Genomic DNA, 17920 nt, shown 5'->3' with positions numbered 1-17920 from the left:
AGCGCCTGCAGCGATATGAGTCTATTCATTTTATTTAATCAAACAATTAGGTTGCTCTTTTCACTTACATCAGGACCGACAAACATTTTTTATTGTGCGCAGGCACATTGCTATCATCAATAATCATTTGATTTGCAGGCATCCAGTACCAGTCTCTTCCTGTCCCATCGATGGACAAGGGTGGATGTCCTGTGGAGGATGCCCATATGGTGTAGCATATTGTGAGCTACATGCATCCTCAGCACCATCTCCTGAAAGTATGGCAATGGGAGCATTGGAATCCTCTGATATCCAGTACGAGTCAGGAGACACTCTTTTCACAGCACTTTGATACAGCTACGACCGTACCTGATTTTCGTAGCAGGTTAAGAGAGCATTTTCGCTAACCCTAAACCTTTTCCTAACCTTAACCTAATTCTCCTAACCTGCTACGTTAATTCCCCTAACCTGCTGCATAAGTTCTCCTAACCTGCTACAAAAAAGTAACTTCCGGTCGTAGCTGTATCAGTGTAGTAGGATGTAGGATGATTTCTCCGACTGTCAGCTAATACTGTCTGCTACATAATGCTGCTGTCCCATGATTAGGAGCATGCTGGTCAGTGATGTGTAGTTCTGTTACCATTTGTCAGCAAGTTCCTGCTAATGTGGGTGAGTAACAATAGCTCAAGCACCTCAGTTACAAATCTCTTGTTTGTGTTCTCAGCATCAGCAGTTGCTCCACTTTAGGCGATGCAGCTGTACAGCAGGCAAGTAAACATCCTTCTCAGAACCCAGCTAGGGAAGGAGGAGAATAGAGAGAGAGGGGGAGCATGTGAGGTAAAGAGAGAGTGAGGTAGAGAAAGGAGACAGAGAGGAAGAGCGAGCACGAGGAGAGAAAGAGAAGAGAAGGAGAAGGAAAGAGAGTGAGAGTGTTCATTTCACTTCCTAATCGGTTTTCCTGGGGATCTATCATCGACTGCAGAAGAAAAGAAAGAGGTATGATAGAATAGATTTCTCCACATATCTTCTCTGGTTAAGGACCTATTGCATTTTTTACAAAGACACTTATTCACCACACAGAGGTAAGGCTATATATTTCCCTCTAACTATTTTTGAGTCAGTCTCCTCGTGCATCAAGCATTCAGAAGTTAAACAACAGCTATTGTTGAGCCATCGTAAGCAGAATTACAGTATGTTTGTTTATATAATGGAAATTGCATAGTCTATTTTTCCATGGTTATTACCAGGGCATTCTCCAGGTACTGTTTGGCACTATGTAGATTCATTGATCCACTGATAATGTGAGTGAGGTTAGTACTAGAATGCTTGTTTGAATTTCTTATTATTGAGGTGTAAGGAGTCCTCATATTATGCTATCAGGCATATCTTGGAAATGGCTATTTGTCAGCGTTATAATGTCTAGTCAATGAACTCAGCTGTGGTACAGGTATTTAGAATTTAAGAAAATGTTGTTCTGTTCGCATTGCAGGTGTGATTATCATCAGCCCATTAGTGGAGACCTGACTATGACTGCCAGTGTCATTAATAACCTGCCTGAAATTTGGATTAAACAGTCAATCGCGACAAAGCTTTGAGAGATTACAAGAACCACTGTGTAAATAGGATCCTATTTGAGAAAATGTAGTTCTGTTCGCAATGCAGGTGTGATTATCATCAGCCCATTAGTGAAGATCTGACTATGACTGCCAGTGTCATTAATAACCTGCCTGAAATTTGGATTAAACAGTCAATCACAATCACGAACATGCTTTGAGAGATTACAAGATCCACTGCGTAAATACGATCCTTTTTGTTGATAGGAAAATCATTACCACAATTACCACACGATGATTACCACACAGTGATTAACACACAGGGATTCAGTGTAGAGTAGATCATATGGTGTAGACAGAGGATACAATTCATTTGAGATCATACGTTCCCTCTTCCATATGATCTGATCCAGAACAGAACGCACGCTTCACTTGCCAGTCCATCGCTTCACTTCCTCAACCTCAGTCAACTGACTGTCACTTATGTATGACACTCCCCCTTATAGGACGCATTATCTGACTTTTATCTAGTAGAAAAATGTCTCGCAGGCATGGAGCTGCTTTCTGTGCATACACTATTCAGTGTATTTTTATATTTAACCTTTATTTAACTAGGCAAGTCAGTTAAGAACAAATTCTTATTTACAATGACGGCCTAGGAACAGTGAGTTAACTGCCTTGTTCAGGGGCAAAACAACAGATTTTTACCTTGTCAGCTCGGGGATTCGATCCACCAACCTTTCGGTTACTGACCCAACGCTCTAACCACTAGGCTACCTGCCACCCCTATATGCAGCAGCATTCATCATAACACTGTCATAGCACAGTGGTAAAAGGGTTATTTGGCTGTCCCCAAGGGAGAACCCTTTGAAGAACCCTTTTTGGGTCCATGTAGAACCCTTTCCCCAGAGAGTTCTACATGGAACCCAAAAGAGGTCTACCTGGAACCAAAAAGGGTTCTCCAATGGGGACAGTCAAAGAACCCTTTTGGAACCCTTTTTTGCGAGTGTAATGTATGTATCAGGGTTCTATATCAATGGAGAATGAGTAATATGCCCTTTGCAGTTCCCTCTGTGAACACATTACAGCTTTACATAACAAAGTGAGCAAAACTGTAAAATGTGTTACTATCAAAGATCAGAGGCCAAAATATGAATTTTCACATTCAATTGCTTTACCCCATAATGCAGTTGATCTACGTAAAGCTCAATAGTCTGTTTTCTTCTTACAAATCTAATTAGCTGATTTATGGCCAATTAGATTTGTAGTGGACTCACAGTGCCATGAATGCTCTCTCACTGTTTGCATACTGATAAATAATTAAGAGTGCATGGAGGACAATTTAAATTATGTGGGGAACTTGTGTTTGAACTGTGTTCAGATATATTCAGTCAGAAAGTGGTACAAGCACGACTCGAGATTATGAGGCTTTGACGGTTGTCCTATGAGAATCTGTTTTTGCCCTAAATGCTGTGTGTGGAAGGAGAGGAGCAGGCAGCAGCTGGGTAACACAGGAGACCCAGGGAGGGAATGTGTGTGGTGCCCCAACCAGCTTCCCCAGCCCCGTGTAAACGAGATAGCTCAGACGTTTCACAGCTCTGTGGCTTTAATGAGCTGCCGCGCTGCAGCATGTCCATCATGAGGTGGACCAGAACATAACATCTCTCCAGGCCGCATACAGTACGCAGATGCAGTACAGCACCACCCATCATGTTCACCCATGTGTGACACAGCCAACCTAACACAAACCACACACTCCATCTCTCCACCATCCACTCACTGTAACATCCACTCTCACTAATACACAAGCAGCACACAATATAGCAGAGATACTGGCTGTACAACTTACTGTTTATTGCTAGCAGCATACTGCTGAGCATCTAACTGTTACAGCATATGTTATGTGTGTTTGGGCTTATAATCGGGGAATGGGCCATATGTTATGTGTGTTTGGGCTTATAATCGGGGAATGGGCCATATGTTGTGTGTGTTTGGGCTTATAATCGGGGAATGGGCAATATGTTATGTGTGTTTGGGTTTATAATCGGGGAATGGGCCATATGTTGTGTGTGTTTGGGTTTATAATCAGGGAAATGGGCCATATATTATGTGTGTTTGCGTTTATAATCGGGGAATGGGCCATATGTTATGTGTGTTTGGGTTTATAATCGGGGAATGGGCCATATGTTATGTGTGTTTGCGTTTATAATCGGGGAATGGGCCATATGTTATGTGTGTTTGGGTTTATAATCGGGGAATGGGCCATATGTTATGTGTGTTTGCGTTTATAATCGGGGAATGGGCCATATGATGTGTGGTGCAAAGCTGTTGGCATTATGAACTGGGAGACAAATAGTACATGGAAGGTCATGAAGGATGAGAGGGATATTAAAAAGAGCTATATTGTATTATAAGCAATATTGGCAATTAAAAAAATTATAATAATTATACAACGATAATTCCTCTCAGGAATGACAGAGTAAAAACAGCAAGAGTAGACAAGTTGATGCCTCCCATGCCTGTCTTTCATACTCACAGGAGGCAGGAACGGAGAGGAAGATGCATTCTTTCCCCCTGGAAGGCACATCCATGGCATCATCAATTCAGGAAAGGGAAAGTGACAGCTAATCAAACACAATAGGCTGACCCACAGATTACACACACTCCAGTCTTCAAGGCTATGTGTGGCAAATAAATAAGACCATAGATAACCTTATGGTGTTACGTCTCACTTTTTCTATTTATCCCGACACTTCAGATGCCATGAAACTGGCTAGAGATTTTCCCTGAGCTGCACTCTTTCTGCTTACTCAGCTTTCATAGTGCTCTGAAGACCATTGGAAATAAATTAAATCAAAGCTCTTTAACAGAACTTATGAGTCAGATTTAATTGAACTTTCCTTAAGGAAAACTCTATGACTGTAGGAGCATTTCCTCAGATTTGCAGAATAGGAAAATTAGGTGATGTGAAGCTAGAGGATAGAGTGAACACAGGAGTCAAATCTGCCTGGTTGCCAGGAGACTGCCGTTGGTGGATTATGAAATAAGTCTCAATGCTTTACACTTTCCCAGGCATGAACAGGGACTTGACAAATTGTAACTAATCCAACAGTCGATACAGCCAAGCTGTGTGACATCTTGTTTCATCCATTAGTACTAAAAGTCCCTTGGAGATCAAGCAAAGAAAAAGGAAAAGGTTTTCATTTGGACAAGGTTGTCTAAGTAAGAGAAACCACTGCACTGCCCCTTGTGCCCCCCCCCCTACTGCTGGTCAGATGTATTCATTAGAATGATAGGTATGACGTGCAATGAATAGATTGTTTTTTAGGTCGAAATGCCAAATAAACATGGTTGATTAGTGCCACTTTTTAGGATGTCAATATAAATTCATGTATTTATGGTTGTTTGTAATTTTGTCCTGCCTTTTAATCATTATATGTGGTATTGTTTTTACCACCGAGGACCACTTTGGAAACAAGCAATTTAATTACAACTTTTAAGTGATATCCTCTGGGTCCACATTGTACATTTTGTTGTATATGTCTGTTACCCAAAATAAATTCAATAAAATAAAAAAAAATCCAATCTGATCCCATCATATGACCCTCCTTTCTCTTGTTGTTCAGCAGCTAACAACAATGGAGACAGCCCTTTCCACCCCCAATAATATCCAGATATGTGAGGTGACCTGCGATTCCTTCCGCATCGCCTGGGACATGACCCCTGAGGATACTGCCAGGGCCACACACTTCTTCATAGACCTGAGCCGCAAAGAGGGCGGGGATCCCAACCGCTTCAAACACAGGGTGTGTCTGACAGACTGTCACTGCTTTTCCCCCTCATAAACCTCCCCAGGCCCCCCAGCCGTCCCCCTTGACTCAATGACTATTACTCTTTCCACCGATAGTGACTCTGACTCCCGCTGTCTAGATCCATGTTCTTTACTTCTCATCACAGGAGGCTGGGGAGAACGGCTCATAATAATGGCTGGAATGGAGTGAATGGAATGGTATCAAACAAATCACATGTGTGATGTTTTTGTTACCATTCACGCCGTTCAAGCCATTACTATGAGCCTGTCCTCCCCAATTAAGGTGCCACCAACCGCTTGTGTTCTAATTCCTCCATGTCCTGTTCTCCAATAATAGACATTTCACTGCAACGTGATGTAATATGTTTTGATATAACCCAAGATAGCCAAGCATGAGACAGTGTCTATGCAGAACAATAGATAAAAGCCTGGTAATGAGTGTATCTGACTCTGCAGCAGTTACAACCCAGAGAGCAGTGTTAGTGCCCTTTAAGTCACTTCCAGTGGAGGAGAATGAGAATCTTGTGCTGCAAAACAGCTTTGGGCAAGTGACTCATGGGCACATTCGTTTCCTTTTGAATGGCCAAAAAACAGACAAAGCCTAAAAACTACAGCTCTGTTCTCTTTACTATGAACTGTGATTTTATTCCAGACCAGTCACTGAACTGATTTTCTGTATACTACCCATTTGTTTCTTCATTTTCTTTCTCTCAGGATCATGTTGTGAGTCCAAAAATATAGACCTAGCTAATTGCAATCAGTATTTGAAATACTAGAACGATTAAAATAGAAAATTAAGTGGCCATTTGTTATTTACAAATGGGATCCTTCCAAACAGACTGCAATTATGCACTACAACATTTACTGTTTAGTCATTTAGCAGACGCTCTTATCCAGAGTGACTTACAATAGTGAGTGCATACATTTGAATACTTTTTTCGTACTGGTCCCCCGTGGGAATCGAACCCACAACCCTGGCACCATACTCTGCCAACTGAGCTACATGGGACTACAACAGATTCAATCTGCTACTAAAACAGATTCAATCTGTTTACTGTTGGAAGGACCTTGGGCTATTACTTGAGGTTGGCTCTTATCGTAATACCCATGAAATAGAAAGTTATGACAGAGGGAGAATTTGAATAATTGAAATGAAAGATGTCATGCTCAGTCATTCCTGATGGGTGTTTCTAAACCTTTCTTACATCAACCCTACTCTATCCACACATTAATAGAATCTTCCAATGCCTTTATAAAAGCCCCTGACTGATGTTCTACAGAGCTGTTCAGGGTTGTGCTGCACTTGATTGGAAGTGTGTTTCTATCACTCGGAAATCAAAGCAACACAAACAAACTTGCACCAGGGTGGTTGCCATGGTTATGTGGGCCCTGTGAGCTTGTTTTAATTAGCTGTGCTTCTTAGAGGCCCTGGCCAAAACAAAGCCACTAATTTGGTTAGATCTACAGTAGCTTAACTAGACCAGTTTGTACCAGAATATGCTAAAGAAATGTATAATCCATGAGTGTGTTTACATAAAACATTTAGACATACTGCCAATCCTATTTTTACCTCTGAAACGCTGTATTCTAGCAATTCAACTGATGAGTCACTTGAATTAACATGTATCCCTGTTTCACCCATCAGGATGTGCCCACCAAACTGGTGGCCAAGGCAGTGCCTTTACCCATGGCAGTGAGAGGTCATTGGTTCCTGAGCCCACGGACAGAGTACTGTGTTGCTGTGCAGACTGCAGTGAGACAGGCAGACGGAGAGTACATGGTGTCTGAATGGAGCCAGGTGGTCGAGTTCTGCACAGGGGGTATGTCATAGAAGTACATCGATTTCTATAGCAGGACATTTACCAATGTAATGCAGGCCTTATGACCTGCTGTAGAGTATTGATTCAATTGAATATGCCTACAAAGGATTTGAACCAGGAACTTCATAACTGACTGTTTTTGTATGAAACAGATTATGCCATGGACCACCTCAAACAGCTCCTTGGTAAAGCACAGGGTTCTGCTGGAAGATTGCTGCGGTTCTCTGTGTTCTATCGCAACCAGCACCCTGACTACTTCCACTATGTCAGGTCAGTACTATACTCTGTAAATACACGTATAGGGATGTACTTGTGAAGTTCAATAACAAAATGTTTCTCCTTTTCTATTAGAACTGAGTGTGGGGGGCTGATGCGCCCAGCCCTGAAAGACAATAGTGGAAGTCACGGCTCCCCTATCAACAGCAAACTGCAGGGAGTCTTCCTCAGCTGCAACACTGAGTTTGACACAGGTCTTCCTCCAAACGACTCCCCCTACGGCCCCCTTCGTTTCCAGATCCCGGCCGGGAACCTGCTGAATCCCAACACCAATCTTTACTTTGCTGACTTCTACTGTATGTACACAGCCTATCACTATGTGGTGTTGGTACTGGCCCCTTCTGGCTCAGAGGGGGATAACTTCTGCCGTAGTAGTCTCCCCCTGCTGGACCTGACTGCCAACCCCTTCCTGACATACATCCCCCCCCAGAGGCAGGGAGAAGACTCTCTGTTCTGCCACGCCAGTGATGTCATCCTGGAGGTGCTCTACACAGACCCGCTGTATCTGGAGCAGGGCAGTGTGCTGGAGATCAGTGGCCACCACCAGATGAGCCAGACCACGGCCAACGCCAAGAAGGACCCCAGCTGCAAGGTGTGCAACATCAGTGTGGGCCGCTGAGAGAACTGACTGGACTGACAGGGTTTAGAGAACAGTGAGGATGTATATCGCCATCGTTGCAACAACAAAAAATTACTAGAGAAATGGGCTGAGTGATTTAATCCATCTAGTAGTGTAAGGACAGTAACACAACTGGGACAGCCCATCTCTTGGGGTATGTGCATGCTGCTTCCCCCATCCCTCCCCGTCACTACTAGAATTGCAAATCTCCATGTATCATCAATCACCACATGTAAATATGTCTTTAGGACAAGTGGACTAAAAGGGCCACCTGTATTAGCTCCTCCACTGCTGGAGAAAGCCGAGATGTACACGTTGTATTTGTCAAATAACATTACGTAAGATATACATTTCTGTCTTCTCCTTACAGTACCTGTTGGTCTTAGAGGTTTCCAAGATGTCTCATACCTAAAAACACACTGTCAATTTCATTTCTATTTGAAAACTTTCAAACATGATGTTAAATCTCATGATAAGTGAATAATAAAGATTTGAATTGACTGTAGGATGTCATTTGGTAAACCAATGCCCTCAACGAATGTGTCATGATTCCTGTGATAGTCACACAGTAGCTGTGAATCATGTACACAGGGACCCATTCTCAGTGGTCAGGATGTCCAGTCACAGCTTGCCTCTGTCATCTTTCCTTTTGTCTTATAGTCGATAAGTAATGATATGTCTCTGGCTGTCGAGATCAATGGAAGCATAACTCATTAGAAACAATGCCTGCTCCCTATAGTGTCTGATAACAGGCTTTAGTCATGTGGGCACCAGAGAATACAATACTGGGATAAGATTAGCTCACACTCACTCTCCTTTGAGGGATCTACACTGAACAAAAATATAGACACAACAATTCCAACGATTTTACTGAGTTACAGTTCATATAAGAAAATCAGTCAACTGAAATAAATTCATTAGGCCCTAATCTATGGATTTCACATGACTGGGCAGGGGCGCAGCCATGGGCATAGGCCCACCCACTTGGGAGACTGGCCTACCTACTGGAGAGCAAGGCCCAGCCAATCAGAATTAGTTTTTCCCCACAAAAGGGCTTTATTACAGATATAAATACTCCTCACGTTTCATCAGCTGTCAGGGTGGCTGGTCTCAGACGATCCCACAGGTGAAGAAGCTGGATGTGAAGGTCCTGTGCTGGCGTGGTCTGCGGTTCTGAGGCCGATTGGACGTAATGCCAAATTCTCTAAAATGACTTTGGAGGTGGTATATGGTAGAGAAATTAACATTGAATTATCTGGCAACAGCTCTGGTAGACATTCCTGCAGTCAGCATACCAATTGCACACTCCCTAAAAACTTGAGACATCTGTGGCATTGTGTTGTGTGACAAAACTGCACATTTTAGAGTGGCCTTTTATTGTCCCCAGCACAAGGTGCACCTGTGTAATAATGATCACGCTGTTTAATAAGTTTCTTGACATGCCACACCTGTCAGGTGGATGGATTATCTTGGCAAAGGGGAAATGCTCACTAACAGGGATGTAAACTAATTTCTGGGATCTTTTATTTCCCTTCAGGAAACATGGGACCAACACTTTACATGTTGCGTTTATATTTTTGTTCGGTATAATTTTTTCACTTCAGTATTCCATGATGTACTCAGGATATCAAAGATTTCTGGGATATCCTGTCTACAGCTGTCACATGGACACTGAAATTGGCTGTCAGACAACCGTAAGTAAGTGTTTATGAGGCACTATTTCTTGGTTAAAACCTGGCAGTTACTCAACACTGTTACTCAACACTTGGTCAGAGAGGAAGTGCACTGCACACTGACAGAAGTATAGAAGACTGTAGAGAATCTCAGGCTTTCCCTCCAGCCATATTGTAAATATTACAAATCCTTTTAGCTTTCGGTGAGCATGTTTGAAACTGAATAACCAGACACATCTACAATTTCCTAATGACTATTCTATCCTAATTACTCTTCTTCCAGAACGCAATTTACAGAGCAAGCAGTGCAACCAATGAAAAATATGACAATAGTTTATTTTAGCTGATGAGAACAGGTCTTTCACATTTTATCATATTACAGTTCGCCTCAGATTAACTTAGTGAAGATGAGGGTCTAAGCATAAAATGTTACGGTGAAGTTCAGTGTAGCCTAGTGCAGTCTTTCTGTTGTCCAGATTATGCCCCACAGCGTGCCTCAGGCTTGTCAGAGACAAACATGCTGTAGTTCTGTCCATTGCTATTGTCCCAGAATGGGGTGCTGTACTCATCAGGTCGATAAAACAAAGAATTTGAACTTCTCATCGAGCATGGGCAGGGTGATGTCAAATTCAAAGATGTCTGTGTCAGGTCCACCATAGCGCTCCTTCAGGAAAGCACAGGACACGTCTTGTTGGCTGTGCCAAGAGTCAAAGGTGATGCGGATTCCCACAGCCTTCTGGAAGCTCTGGTTCTTCACACTGCAGCTCCCCAGGAGAACCATGTCCTCCCTCAGCCTGGCACGGAAACACTGGAAGTCTGCAGAGGGCTGTGGGAAGCCCAGTCGCAGCCTGCTCTCCTCAATAGATTTGCTGACAGTGCAGCTAGAACCACCCTGTGTCGTGTTGCACCGCCTCTCTGGGCGTGATGACCGTGGGTACATCCACTCCACCATTTAATAGAATATGTTGGCTGCTGTTAGGGACACCCCTTAGAGTCAGTGAAAATCACAAGCTTTCTCTTAGCCTTGACTTCATCCTCACCACTCTACATTCAGAGGCACAGGTCTGTCTGGGGTAAGTGCTGTAGGTCTTAGCCTGCTCTGGGAGAGCTGCTCTGGCACGGGGGCTCTGATGTAGGGTCTCAGGTGCTTCAGAGAGGATGCACAGAACAGCTGGCACAGTGGTGGACACTGGCTCCAGCACAGCCTTACGGCCATGTCCAGAGGACCCAACATCTGTAATACCCTTTGAAGGATAAAGATGAAGGTCAATAAGCAAAGAACAATCTTCTACAGCTTACTGATAAATCATATGCATCATGACCATATAGCCATTCTTACGTTGTACAGGCCATCATCTGTTGTTTGGGGATATCTTCTGTAGTAAGAAGATCATAAAGGCATAGACTTCAGCTTGAATGACACTCTAGAAAATAGGGGAAACACTGCATTGAGTCTCAGAGATGCATAGCCTAAGACATTGATCTGCATGGACATATCGGTTCTAGTATTTGCTAACATATACAGTATGTCAAGACAACAATGCAATTAGAAAAACTGTTTTATGGAACAGCCTTGGACCTCTATATGGTGAGTTACAACAAGACTTGTCTCGCTATCAAAATAACATTTGACCAGTAACTGCAACAGTCAACTTAAAAACACTAACTTACAGTTTATTTGAAAAACTTGAAATCATCCTGTTGTTGTTAACTTTTCCTTCTCTCTTTACTGGTGCTGAACTAGTACGCACCTAGTATCAGTAGTGTCTGCGTTATATACCTCCTTAATCATCCTGACATCTGGTGTATCCCGGCTTCCCTACTCTCCTGACCAATGAAGTTAACTTTACTCATCATTCTTAGCCAATAGTGATGGGTTTTATGACATTTCCTTCCTCATTCCATAGGTAGCCTACAATTTCTACATGGTAGCACTCTAAGCCTGTCAATAACAGGCACATTTTATTTTGTGTGAGGAGTTACTTAATTTGGTCCTTACTACTATTCATAACACTGGATGTTATTAACACCAATCACCTTTTCTACTCAGACCTAAATTGGAACAAGTCTTAGGAGTCATTACTCAGCCCAAAACCTAACAATAGAAACACATAAAAGCATACAAATACAAAAATGGTCAAGCACAGACTATGAGTCATGAATAAAAGTCAGTCTGAGTATGAGGCTGCAGAGAGATATTGATTGTTGCTGATGGGGTGTTGAAGCTCGAGCAGCTTTCAGAAATTCAAACCTCCACTGATATTGTGGAAACAGTTCCAATAATCCTGGCCTCTATTCCTGGCCATGATGATCGACCCGTTGTTCCACCAAGACCTGGGCCAGTGGGCCCAGGTCCAAGCTTTCCTCTGCCAGTGAACTCTTCAAACTAACCCCCCCACTGTCCCTCCTCCTCTAGGATGCCAGTAGTCAGCAGGGACCAGCTGAGACATATCATGTCACATAACACTTTCCACACCTTATTTTCAGAACATATACTGCTCAAAAAAATAAAGGGAACACTTAAACAACACATCCTAGATCTGAATGAAAGAAATAATCTTATTAAATACTTTTTTCTTTACATAGTTGAATGTGCTGACAACAAAATCACACAAAAATAATCAATGGAAATCCAATTTATCAACCCATGAAGGTCTGGATTTGGAGTCACACTCAAAATTAAAGTGGAAAACCACACTACAGGCTGATCCAACTTTGATGTAATGTCCTTAAAACAAGTCAAAATGAGGCTCAGTAGTGTGTGTGGCCTCCACGTGCCTGTATGACCTCCCTACAATGCCTGGGCATGCTCCTGATGAGATGGCGGATGGTCTCCTGAGGGATCTCCTCCCAGACCTGGACTAAAGCATCCGCCAACTCCTGGACAGTCTGTGGTGCAACGTGGCATTGGTGGATGGAGCGAGACATGATGTCCCAGATGTGGTCAATTGGATTCAGGTCTGGGGAACTGGCGGGCCAGTCCATAGCATCAATGCCTTCCTCTTGCAGGAACTGCTGACACACTCCAGCCACATGAGGTCTAGCATTGTCTTGCATTAGGAGGAACCCAGGGCCAACCGCACCAGCATATGGTCTCACAAGGGGTCTGAGGATCTCATCTCGGTACCTAATGGCAGTCAGGCTACCTCTGGCGAGCACATGGAGGGCTGTGCGGCCCCCCAAAGAAATGCCACCCCACACCATGACTGACCCACCGCCAAACCGGTCATGCTGGAGGATGTTGCAGGCAGCAGAACGTTCTCCACGGCGTCTCCAGACTCTGTCACGTCTGTCACGTGCTCAGTGTGAACCTGCTTTCATCTGTGAAGAGCACATAATCTTATAATCTGCCAGTGGCGAATTTGCCAATCTTGGTGTTCTCTGGCAAATGCCAAACGTCCTGCACGGTGTTGGGCTGTAAGCACAACCCCCACCTGTGGACGTCGGGCCCTCATACCACCCTCATGGAGTCTGTTTCTGACCGTTTGAGCAGACACATGCACATTTGTGGCCTGCTGGAGGTAATTTTGCAGAGCTCTGGCAGTGCTCCTCCTGCTCCTCCTTGCACAAAGGTGGAGGTAGCGGTACTGCTGCTGGGTTGTTGCCCTCCTACGACCTCCTCCACGTCTCCTGATGTACTGGCCTGTCTCCTCCATGCTCTGGACACTACGCTGACAGACACAGCAAACCTTCTTGCCACAGCTCGCATTGATGTGCCATCCTGGATGAGCTGCACTACCTGAGCCACTTGTGTGGGTTGTAGACTCCGTCTCATGCTACCACTAGAGTGAAAGCACCGCCAGCATTCAAAAGTGACCAAAACATCAGCCAGGAAGCATAGGAACTGAGAAGTGGTCTGTGGTCCCCACCTGCAGAACCAATCCTTTATTGGGGGTGTCTTGCTAATTGCCTATAATTTCCACCTGTTGTCTATTCCATTTGCACAACAGCATGTGTGCTGTCCAATTTGTAAGTCGCTCTGGATAAGAGCGTCTGCTAAATGACTAAAATGTAAATGTAAATGTGAAATGTATTGTCAATCAGTGTTGCTTCCTAAGTGGACAGTTTGATTTCACAGAAGTGTGATTGACTTGGAGTTACATTGTGTTGTTTAAGTGTTCCCTTTATTTTTTGGAGCAGTGTATTTACATGTCAAAGAAAACTAGGTCACCTTCAGTTTCTCTGTTCAACAGACAACAATATGTTGACAACATAACATTGTATGTTTTTCTAATTTATTGCACATTCATAACATACCAGTGTTCTACTATCCACAGGGTACTGTTCTAGATCTATTATTGACTGGGAAACAAAGTATGAATGCATATGCTATCAGTGGTGAACTACACTGAGTGTACAAAAAATGAGGAACACCTGCTCTTTCCATGACATAGACTGACCAGGTGAATCCAGGTGAAAGCTATGATCCCTTATTGATGTCACCTGTTGAATCCACTTCAATCAGTGTAGATGAAGGGGAGGAGACAGGTTAAATAAGGATATGTATGTCTTGAGACATTATTTATTATTCAGAGTGTAAATGGGCAAGACAAAAGGCTTAAGAACTGCAACACTCCTGGGTTTTTCACGCTCAACAGTTTCCCGTGTGTATCACAAATGGTCCACCACCAAAAGGGCATCCAGCCAACTTGACACAACTGTGGGAAGAATTGAAGTCCACATGGGCCAACTTTTGACACCTTGTAGAGTCCATGCCTTGAAGAATTGATGCTGTTCTAAGAGAAAAAGGGAGTGCAACTCAATATTAGGATGTTGTTTCTAATGTTTTGTACTCTGTGTAGGATGATTGAATGTTAAAGGAGATGTGTATAGGGTAAACTTTCTCCAATCATCTATTCCTGGTGCTCCCAATTACATGAAAGAAAAATACAATAAGCATGAAAAATATCCTGTGCTAAAACGCCTTAAATAACAATGCAATTAATACACTTATGTCTCAAAGAAATGCTGGAGAACACCCCATTTCCTTGGGCCGTACCTGGACTTAGACCCAGTGATGTAGTGGTGCCTGGAGAAGTGAGTATACTGTAATTTTGCTAAAAATGTCCCGATGAAGGATAGGCCTAGCGCAGAGCCTGTCTCACCTCTCTGAGGAGGTTCCCATTGCTTGAAAGGCAGCCACAGTGTGTCCTTTATTTAAAGGGGGAGATCAAGCTGATCCTAACTGTTGTAGGCCAAATTCTATTTTGCCCTGTTTATCAAAAGTGTTGGAAAAACTTGAAAGCCAGTCAGTTGATTATTGTCTTGACGTCTATAGTATTTTCTCTGGTATGCATTCTGGTTTCCACTCAGGTTATGGATGTGGCATTTCAACCTTAAAGGTCCTAAATTATCTCACCATTGCCATTTATTCTAAGCAATGTTGTGCTGCTATTTTTATTGACTTGGCCGGAGCTTTTGATATGGTAGCGCATTCCATTCTTGTGGGCCGGCTAAGGAGTATTGGTGTCTCTGATGGGTCTTTGGTCTGGTTTGCTAACTATCTCTCTCAAAGAGTCCAGCGTATAAAGTCAGAACATCTGCTGTCTCAGCCACTGCCTGTCACCCACGGAGCACCCCAAGGCTCGATCCTAGGCCCTACGCTCTTCTCAATTTATGTCAACAACATAGCTCAGGAAGTAGGAAGCTCTCTCATCCATTTATATGCAGATGATAGTCTTATACTCAGCTGGCCCCTTCCCGGATTTTGTGTTAAATGACTACAACAAAGCTTTTTTGGTGTCGAACAAGCTTCCTCTGCCCTTATCCTTGTTCTGAGCACTTCCAAAACAAAGGTCTTGTGGTTCGGGAAGAAGAATTAACCCTCTCCCCACCAGTGTGATTACTACCTCTGAGGGTTTAGAGCTTGAGGTAGCCACCTCATACAAGTACTTGGGAGTATGGCTAGACGGTACACTGTCATTCTATTCATGCTAAGGTTAATCTAGACTTGGTTTCCTCTATTGTAATCGCTCCTCTTTCACTCCAGCTGCCGAACGAACCCTGATTCAGATGACCATCCTACCCATGCTAGATTACGGAAACGTAATTTATAGATCGGCAGGAAAGGGTGCTCTAGAACAGCTAGATGTTCTTTACCATTTGGCCATCAGATTTGGCACCAATGCTCCTTATAGGACACATCACTACACTCTATACTCCTCAGTAAACTGGTCATCTCTGTATACCTGTTGCAAGACCCACTGGTTGATGCTTATTTATAAAATCCTCTTAGGCCTCACTCCCCCCTATCTGAGATACCTACTGCAGCCCTCATCCTCTACATACAACACCCATTCTGCCAGTCACATTGTTAAAGGTCCCCAAAGCACACACATCCCTGGGCACGAGCTGCAAAAAAAACACTCAAACTGGACCGTTTTATATCCATCTCTTCATTCAAAGACTCAATCATGGACACTCTTACTGACAGTTGTGGCTGATTCACGTGATGTACTGTTGTCTCTACCTTCTTGCCCTTTGTGCTGTTGTCTGTGCCCAATAATGTTTGTTTTTTTTACCATGTTTTGTGCTTCTGCCATGTTGTGTTGCTACCGTGTTGTTGTCATGTTGTGTTTTTTTTTTTTAATCCCAGTCCCCGTAGGAAGCCTTTTGCCTTTTGGTAGGCCGTCATTCTAAATAACTATTTGTTCTTAACTGACTTGCCTAGTTAAATAAGATAAATAAAAAAAGGCTCCCAGTGACACAACATGAATGACCTAAAAGCTGTGCTGCGCATTAGGCTAATAAACTCAGAAAAAAAAAAACGTCCCTTTTTCAGGACCCTGTCTTTCAAAGATTATTTGTAAAAATCCAAATAACTTCACAGATTTTCATTGTAAAGGGTTTAAATACTGTTTCCCATGCTTGTTCAATGAACCATAAACAATAAATGATCATGAACCTGTGGAACGGTTGTTAAGAGACTAACAGCTTACAGACGGTAGGCAATTAAGGTCACAGTTATGAAAATGTAGGACACTGAAGAGGACTTTCTACTGACTCTGAAAAACACCAAAAGGAAGATGCCCAGGGTCCCTGCTCATCTGCGTGAACGTTCCTTAGGCATGCTGCAAGGAGGCATGAGGACTGCAGATGTGGCCAGGGCAATAAATTGCAATGTCTGTACTGTGAGACGCCTAAGACGGCGCTATAGGGAGACAGGACGGACAGCTGATCGTCCTCGCAGTGGCAGACCATGTGTAACAACACCTGCACAGGATCGGTACATCCAAACATCACACCTGTGGGACAGGATGGCAACAACAACTGCCCGAGTTACACCAGGAACGCACAATCCCTCCTTCAGTGCTCAGACTGCCCGCAAAAGGCTGAGAGAGGCTGGACTGAGGGCTTGTAGGCCTGTAAGGCAGGTCCTCACCAGACATCACCGGCAACTACGTTGCCTATGGCACAACCCACCATCGCTGGACCAGACAGGACTGGCCAAAAGTGCTCTTCACTGACGAGTCACGTTTTTGATCGGATTCGCATTTATCGTCGAAGGAATGAGCGTTACACCGAGGCCTGTACTCTGGAGCGGGATCGATTTGGAGGTGGAGGGTCCGCCATGGTCTGGGGTGGTGTGTCACAGCATCATAGGACTGAGCTTGTTGTCATTGCAGGCAATCTCAACGCTCTGCGTTACAGAGAAGACATCCTCTTCCCTCATGTGGTACCCTTCCTGCAGGCTCATCCTGACATGACCCTCCAGCATGACAATGCCACCAGCCATACTGCTCGTTCTGTGCGTGATTCCCTGCAAGACAGGAATGTCAGTGTTCTGCCATGGCCAGCGTAGAGCCCGGATCTCAATCCCATTGAGCACGTCTGGGACCTGTTGGATCGGAGGGTGAGGGCTAGTGCCATTCACCCCTAGAAATGTCTGGGAACTTGCAGGTGCCTTGGTGGAAGTGTGGGGTAACATCTCACAGAAAGAACTGGCAAATCTGGTGCAGTCCATGAGGAGGATATGCACTGCAGTACTTAATGCAGCTGGTGTCCACACCAGATACTGACTGTTACTTTAGATTTTGACCCCCCCCCCCATTTGTTCAGGGACACATTATTCCATTTATGTTAGTCACATGTCTGTGGAACTTGTTCAGTTTGTTTCTCAGTTGTTGAATCTTATGTTCCTACAAATATTTACACATGTTAAGTTTGTCAACTGCGTTTATTTTCAGCAA

At 43.7% G+C, this 17920-nt stretch overlaps 1 protein-coding gene and 1 pseudogene across 2 annotated transcripts; one reads left to right on the top strand and one right to left on the bottom strand.

Annotated features, from left to right (window-relative positions):
• The first annotated feature begins 778 nt into the window (after positions 1-778).
• LOC106585612 (phytanoyl-CoA hydroxylase-interacting protein) lies at positions 779-8558 on the top strand. 2 transcript variants are annotated; one of them, XM_014172023.3, is made up of 5 exons: positions 779-975; positions 5159-5338; positions 6989-7163; positions 7316-7433; positions 7515-8558. In XM_014172023.3, exons 2-5 carry the CDS (start codon positions 5171-5173, stop codon positions 8056-8058), a joined length of 1005 nt encoding a protein of 334 aa, XP_014027498.1. In that variant the 5' UTR covers positions 779-975; positions 5159-5170; the 3' UTR covers positions 8059-8558. The 2 variants fall into 2 exon arrangements, with proteins under 2 accessions (XP_014027498.1, XP_014027497.1); XM_014172022.3 differs by having other exon boundaries at positions 826-975; positions 5162-5338.
• Positions 8559-10048: 1490 nt separating this feature from the next.
• Positions 10049-11149, bottom strand: LOC106585347 (protein phosphatase 1 regulatory subunit 3C pseudogene; annotated as a pseudogene).
• Positions 11150-17920: the final 6771 nt, after the last annotated feature.

This window comes from Salmo salar, chromosome 24 (genome assembly GCF_965601325.2).
Source record: "Salmo salar chromosome 24, fSalSal1, whole genome shotgun sequence".
NCBI lineage: Eukaryota > Metazoa > Chordata > Actinopteri > Salmoniformes > Salmonidae > Salmo > Salmo salar.
The sequence above is the reverse complement of the archived record's forward strand: the minus strand, read 5'-3'. Positions and strand labels throughout refer to the sequence as shown.

What these genes read in the sequence shown, in the direction of transcription:
- LOC106585612 (XM_014172023.3), top strand. Translation starts at nt 5,171, where the DNA reads ATGGAGACAGCCCTTTCCACCCCCAATAATATCCAGATATGTGAGGTG. An exon ending in CCAACCGCTTCAAACACAGG is followed by an intron (nt 5,339 to 6,988) that starts GTGTGTCTGACA and finishes TTCACCCATCAG; the next exon opens with GATGTGCCCACCAAACTGGT. An exon ending in GGTCGAGTTCTGCACAGGGG is followed by an intron (nt 7,164 to 7,315) that starts GTATGTCATAGA and finishes TGTATGAAACAG; the next exon opens with ATTATGCCATGGACCACCTC.